We start from the raw sequence: 7,637 nt of genomic DNA on the forward strand, positions 1-7,637 counted from the left end.
TTGTTCAGTAAAACACTGGTAAGGTGCCAGTAAGGTGTCGATAACCCGTTGGTAAAAGAACGTATGTCGGTATATCGTCGGTAATGTCGGTAAAAGAACGTATGTTGGTATATTGTCGATAACGTCGGTAAAAGAACGTATGTCGGTATATCGTCGGTAATGTTGGTAAATCGAAAGTGTTCTCGATTGATTATTGTTTAAATGACTACTTGTTGTACGGATTTACGAAGTTATTTCTTGAGACACAAGATTTTTAAGAGATTGAACTATTTGCGTTTTTCCGTGTTAGAATTCCGAGGGTGGCACCGCATGTGGTGGTCGACCCTAGTTTTATAGCCCGACCTTTTTTTATAGCTTCCGCAGTGACGATGGAATAGAGGAAAAATGCGTCGGAGATTTTTCTAGAATGTTCTCTTCCACGTGGTAGAAGCGTCTCTGAATTTGCTAACACGCGCGATTCCTTAGGTTAAGGGGTAACACCACTCTAGGATTTTGAAAAAATCAATTTTTTTTTTTTTGCTTTAAACAATGCTTTAACATCATAAAAATAACATGCACTTGGTTTTATGGTAAAAAAAATTTTTTAAAAGCCTCTACCAACGATTTTTCCGCAGCGCCTCGGAGCGCCGCTTGAGCCTTAACGCGGCGCGTTCGGATTCATCGCTTTTGTCATCCTGTTTTACCTTTCAGGATAATAAGTGGCCCTGTTATTTATAGTGCAGAAGATGCTTGAGTTACTCAAAAGATCACCAGGGTACGCTACTGCCAAAATAAACTTGTATTTCAGTACAGCTGGCAATGTGACGCCAAGCACACGCACATTTTTGATTTTTTCATTGCTTTCTCTGTTTTCTATACATACATTTAGTTGTTTCTGAGTGCTTAACAAGATGAGTAATAAAAGAAAAATATATAAGGAGAAGAAAGGCTCAATGGGGAGTGCTAACGATTAGAAGAGACCGAGAATTTCAAAGCGGCGACCGTTGAACCGTTACGAATTGGAGATGCCGGATCTCGAGAAGGCTGGCACATCGGCTCGCAAATTATCAGAAATAGATCTTGAAGAATTTGAAGTAGAAGAAGGATTTGGATACCGAATTTTAAACTTTTTAGCCGTTTTCTCCGCTATATCGCAAGCTGTTGTCTGTAAAAATGCAAATCTGAAGTGACATTCACCGAATCTGCAAAGCGTGGCTTGGGTTTTAAAATTGTGATTTCGTGTCAAAAATGTGACAAAATTTATATTCCTAGTTCTCCATTTATTGAAAAAGGATACGAGATTAATCGTCGAATTGTACTTGCTATGCGGCTACTCGGAGTAGGACTAAATGGAATAATGAAATTTTGCGCGTTTATGGATCTCCCGCGACCAATTTTTCAATCATTCTACGACAGAGTCGTTAAAAGAATCGCTATTGGAGCAGAGGCGGTTTGTCAGCTCAGTATGAAAACTGCAGCTCAGGAAGAGAAGAAAAAAAGTGATGAGAAAGAGAATACAGATGGTATTACTGTATCTGGTGATGGTTCGTGGAGAAAGCGGGGTTTTTCGTCACTTTTCGGATTCGTATCGCTTATTGGATGGCTTAGCGGCAAAGTGGTTGATGTTGTTATAAAATCAAAATATTGTAAATCTTGTGAATTTTGGGAGAAACAAGAAGACACTGAGAAGTACAAGGAATGGATCGAAACGCATGAAAACGAATGCCAAGCTAACCACGAGGGCTCCGCCGGAAAGATGGAGGTGGACGCCGTCATAGAAATGTTCCAGCGCTCAAATTCTTTGCACAATTTAAAATATGCAAATTACGTGGGGGACGGAGATTCTAAAACTTTTAAAGGTATCATGGATTCAGAGCCTTATGCTGATTTCACAGTTATGAAGAAAGAGTGCATCGACCACGTACAAAAGCGAATGGGTACTCGCCTTCGCAATTTAAAAAAAAATACAAAAGGACTCGGAGGAAAAGGCAAGTTGACAGGTAAATTGATCGACGAGTTGTCAATTTATTATGGATTAGCTATACGCCGCAATCATGATTCCGTAGAAAAAATGCGGAATGAAATTTATGCGACGCTATTCCATAAAATATCAACCGACGAAAAACCGCAGCACGAAAAATGCCCGTCCGGAGAAAATTCGTGGTGTTCATGGCAAAAAGCACAGGCCATTGGTAATGTCGATTACAAGCATAAACCACCTCTCTCGACTTCAGTTTTTGAAGCAATTTTACCAATTTATAAAGAATTAAGCAGCGACGATCTGCTTACTCGTTGCATCGGCGGCTATACTCAAAATAGCAACGAGAGTTTCAATTCGACAGTTTGGTCAATGGCTCCGAAATCGACCTCCAGTGGCAAGCATGTGCTTGATACTGCCATATATATCGCTGTAGGTATATATAATGATGGCCTATCAAGTGTTATGAGGCTCATGCAAAATTTAGGCATGAAAATTGGGACGAATTGCTACAATTTCTGCGTCGAAACGGACGAGCGCCGCATCAAGTATTCGGAGCGATCGCTGACTAATGCTGCAAAAGAGGCCCGATTGCTTTTAAAATCATCCAGGAAGGAAGAAGAAGAGGCGAGTATTAATCTGGATGGCCAAATGTATGGTGCATGCATCGCTGATTAAAGGTAAACATAAATTTCAAGCATTTTAAGTGCTCGTGAAACTGTAAACGCGTTTTTCTCGAAACCACTTTTTTCAATCTTAGCGAACACATTACTTCAACACGGTTGCATGGATCAGTTTGAAAATTTGACAGTAGCTTCACAATTACATCCTTTATAGAAGTACGTAGGGGTTTTTCGATTCGATGTAAACTTTTTATTTTATAAACAATTTACTGCTTATTTTTTGGCATAAAATTGAATTTTTTTTTTCAAAAGTGCACCGTTTCTGCAAAATTTGATAAAATAAAAAATCCCTACGTACTTCTATAGGCAATAGTATGTAGATTTAAAATTTTTTTGGTTTTTTATTCTAGGTCTTATAGTTCACGAGAAATTGGTTCGCTAATGGAAGCGTTTTTTAAAAACGTCATTTTGAAGATTGTCTCTCTCGTCGCCATTTTGTATAAAAAAAATAATAAAAAAATTTTTTTCTATACTTAAATATATGCTCAATAAACCTTCTCAAGAAAAATTCCCATTCCTTTTATTATATTCTCAAAAAAAATTGTCAAAGTTAGGTCTTTTTTTCGACCGCTAGAGTGGTGTTACCCCTTAACGTGAATTTCACTTACCTTTAGTAGCACTTTCTTGATCGTGTCGGCTCGTACTTGGAGGTAGTGCGTGCGGCGAGGGTCGTTCACTGGGATGTTTGGCGGCGGCAGGCGTCGTGGTTGGAACGTTATTGGTATGCACTTCCACTGTAGGAGTTCGTCGTTGTTATTATTTTTAATGTTGAAAATGTTCTCGTATTCAGGATCGGCCTGATATTCCACTCCGAGGAATTGAGAATATTCCTCGGTCGCTGATTCGCGATAAAGTCGGTTTAGTTTTCGTAATTGATTCTTCCTTCCTGCGCGTCGCGTCTTAGGCATATTGAATTTGATGCATCCTCTGAATGATTACTCAAATAAGGAGGGTTGATATGCGGCGGACCTCACTATCAATTCCTTATTTTGGCAAATGCTAAGAATGTTAATTCTGACTGTGATGAGCGGTGGTCCGCTCCAAACACAGTTTGAATTATTCTGAATTCAAACGCCGTATGACAAATTTAAACGCTATCGTATTTTATCACGGGAGTAGAAGTTTTGAAGAATACTGAACACTAGTTTTCACACATGAATACACTGATTTATTCGTATAGTAGTACAAAATTCGAGACTAAAACTTAGAATTAGAATTTAGATTTAGACTTAGAATTTAGAGTTAGAATATTAACTTAGAGTTAGAATTTTAGAATTAGAGTTAGGATTTAGAATTTGGACTTAGAGTTAGAATTTAGGAGTGCGACTATACTGTTCGGTGTCGCGCAGAGAACTGCCGAAATTCGGGACTGCTCTGAGGTCCTTCGTTTCGGCGGCTCGGGCCTGCGGCGGCCTGGAGAGGGGGAACTCTCCGGAGTAGGGGCTCTCACCGTGGTGGGAGATCCTTAGGCGCTACGAAGCGCCACGCTTAGTTTCTAAGCGGAGTTAAGCGTCATGGCCGGCTTTGGCGCGCTTTTCAAATAGCGTTTAAGGAACTTGGAGTAAACGAAAAAATTTATACGGCCGGACGTGACCATTGTAAAATTTACACACAATTTCAATTGGAATGACACAAAAATCCTAGATTATGAAAAGAATTATTATAAAAGGTTGATATCAGAAATGATATATATTAAAGAAGAAAACAACAGTATCAACCTAAAAAAGGACACCGAGCGTCTTGACGGTTCTTATTTTGATATTCTAAAAAAATTGTCTACGTCATCTTAAAAATTGGGTATATATACAGCGCGCCGACATTGTAAGATACAGATATCGATTTGTTTTTTAAAAAAGTACACATTGTGATTATGTTAAGTAAAAAGAAATTTTTTTTTTTTAAAAGTGTTATGTTCGTGACAAAAAAGTAAGTTAATACTATTTATTAAAAATCTAAATAAATTAATACAATTGTCGCTCGTATATTGAAAACAAAGTGATAAATATAAGGCCAACTTATCGAGCTGAATATTCGAGATGTTCAGTCAACTACCATTTATTACATGTATAAATTATAAAACTACAGTCATTATATTAAAACTAACGCAAATTACAATCATTCTATAAACGTTTCGACCGCACGCGGTCTTCTTCAGTATAATTATTGAAATATAAATTCTTACAATTCACATAATATCGAAATTTAATTATAGTTATTCAGAATCAAGAGTTTTTGAGTAATTAACGCGTGTTTCAATCCGTCCTGTCCAACAATGTTCGCCTCGATATGATCCCTGATTTTGTTCAGATCTCGGATAGTTTCATCGTTAATATGCGAGAAATTAACCCGTTCCGTAGGCGCTATCATCGTTCTTCTTGATAATTTTGCTACTTATTAACAGTTATTAAGGATGACACATAACAAACCAACAATACAGAAAGACAGCTCATTTTAAACTCTACTTGATCGGAGAGCGTGCGTGTTTATATATGATCTAATATCTATGTTTTACTCGTTAATGTCCTATTTGTCCTATTATTATTTCTTGTTCGCTAATATATCCAAAATATCAAAATACGACTCGCTAAGTAACTCAGTATCTTTGTTTAAATTTAGTCCATTTTTTTGTTCCTTGATATGTAGCATCTCAGAAATGAGTCTTTTATAATAATTATTTTCGTTGTCCATGATCTTAACATTGTCCCAATTAAAAGTATGATGTTCATTTATTATGTGTTCAGAAATTACTGAATGTTTCGTTGAGTCCAACCTAATATTATTTTTATGTTCTTTTATTCGCGTCTGCAATTGCCTCTTTGTTTGGCCTACATAAGATGCATTACAATTATTGCAACTGATCTTATAAACCACATTCGAATTGCATGGATGTTTAGTTTTATCTTTCTGCGCTTTAATAATATTATCCAGTTTGTTGAGACATCTATACCCTACCATACAATTTTTATTTTTTACCGAGGAAACAATCATTTCTGAGATCCCATCTATATACGGAATGACAAAGAATTTTTTATTGACCGAGTCATTTCTTATACTTTTTGTTCTTTCTATGTTGGCCTGTCTCTCTATAATGCTCCCCTTAGATATGATATGTTCTATCCGATGATTAATTTTGTTAAAAATCAGATCAAGAGGGTAACCATTGCTTCTGAGTATATTAATAATTAACTCCAAATTTTTATTAAAAAATAGTGGATGTGATAGCAATAGACATCTGTCTACAAGGTTATATATTATTCCTATTTTGTGGCATAGTGGGTGGTTTGAATAAAATGATAACGTCCTTCCTGAGAAGGTTTCTTTTTGATACCAGTCTATATATATTTTGTTATTAATAATTTTAAGTGATAAATCTAAGAAATTCAAGCTATGGTTAACCTCTTGTTCGACCGTGAATTTAAGTCTTTCATGATAGTTGTTAAAATTATTCACAATCTGAGTCATATTAGTCATAGAGGTGGCCACTATTATGTCATCCACATAACGAAAATAAAACAAACATTCCAAATTCAACGCTTTGAGAACTGTATCCTCAAGATCTTGCATAACCAGGTCTGCAATAATTGGTGATAACGGTGACCCCATAGGGGTCCCAAACGTCTGTTTATAAATTATGTCATCAAATGTAAAATATGTAGAAGTCAATATGAATTTTATACCCCCCAAAAATTCGTTTTTCGGTATTTTAGTATTTATTCCAATGTGATCCCATCTATCGTTAATACCGTCAATCGCAAGATCCAGAGGAACGTTCGTAAACAAAGACACCACATCCAAGGAAAACATCCTATCATTCTCATCAATCTTTTTACCAGACAATATGCTGTACAAATCAAAACTATTATTAATATGACTTTTCGCTTTGGGTAGACTAGTTCGTAAGGTGTTTTGTAAAAACGAAGCCAGCGAGTATAGAGCTGTATCAACCGATGAAACTATGATTCTAACTGGATAGTTTTCCTTATGGATTTTCGGTAATCCATACGCTTTTGGAAGGAGAGAATCACTACAACGTAATTTATAATATTCGTTTTTTGAAATATAATCTTCCTTAAGCCATCTCTTCAACAAATCATTCAAATCGTTCTCTATTTTTTTGCACGGATTTTTTTTAACAATAGTGTAAGTGTTGACATCTTTTAAAACGTTTTCCATTTTGTTAATATAATGAGATCTTTCCATTGCCACCGTAGCATTACCCTTGTCCGCGCGTGTGAATAGAACATTCGGATTGTCTTTACAAAATTTTATTAAATCTCTGTGTGCACCAAGTAATTTTTGTTGACTTACGTCATTTTTATCCTTCGTGTTCAGAAGTTGTGCAAATTTTGGAACCGCGATATTTCTGATTGTTGTGAGATTATTAATATTATTTCGTTTGCTATTACTCTCTATGTCCTTGATGAATTCATGTATCGCTGTTTTTTTACTAATATTCGGAAGACAGAATTTATCACCCATTTGCAACAGATTAGAAACGTTAGGCGGAATGTCTGTGTTGGAAAGATTAACAAACCATTTTTTATTAGTATTTTCCAAAGGGTTAATTGTATCATTGAGAAATTTATTGGCTTCTATGTGTATATTGATCTCCTTGGCATCATTAGTGATTGCCCTGAGAGAATTTTGTGATATTTTCGTCGGTTGTGAAGAAAAATCTAAATGTAATATTTGAGCGGATATATTAATTTGTTCACAGTGTCGTTACATAATATAACAATATGACATACATAAATCTGACGCTCTAACTCATGCCAACAAACATGAATTTTGTACTGCGTTCGTCATATAATCTCATAAATGTTGTATTTATATTAAGGTCGATATGACTAAATTAATTTTTTGACATATTATTAGGATATTGAAGAAGACTGTCGTACAGTCGAAACGTTTATCTTAACTTTTGTATATTATGACGTAAATTAATAAAAAAATTTTTCAATTAATAGCATATAAGCTCGTTAAGTTGGCCTTTTATT

General features: G+C 35.7%; 1 protein-coding gene across 1 annotated transcript; it reads left to right on the forward strand.

Annotated features, from left to right (window-relative positions):
- Positions 1-959: 959 nt before the first annotated feature.
- Positions 960-2,635, forward strand: LOC146720973 (uncharacterized). Its single transcript, XM_085487556.1, has one exon. The coding sequence runs from the start codon at positions 1,304-1,306 to the stop codon at positions 2,633-2,635; it is 1,332 nt and encodes a 443-aa protein (XP_085343682.1). The 5' UTR covers positions 960-1,303.
- The last annotated feature ends 5,002 nt before the right edge of the window (positions 2,636-7,637 follow it).

The sequence above is a fragment of the Nylanderia fulva genome, unplaced genomic scaffold (genome assembly GCF_048542155.1).
Source record: "Nylanderia fulva isolate GAGA-0341 unplaced genomic scaffold, ASM4854215v1 Scaffold573, whole genome shotgun sequence".
In the NCBI taxonomy this organism is placed as follows: domain Eukaryota; kingdom Metazoa; phylum Arthropoda; class Insecta; order Hymenoptera; family Formicidae; genus Nylanderia; species Nylanderia fulva.

Excerpts from the sequence above, each read along its gene's own strand:
- LOC146720973 (XM_085487556.1), top strand. The coding sequence starts at position 1,304 with ATGCGGCTACTCGGAGTAGGACTAAATGGAATAATGAAATTTTGCGCG.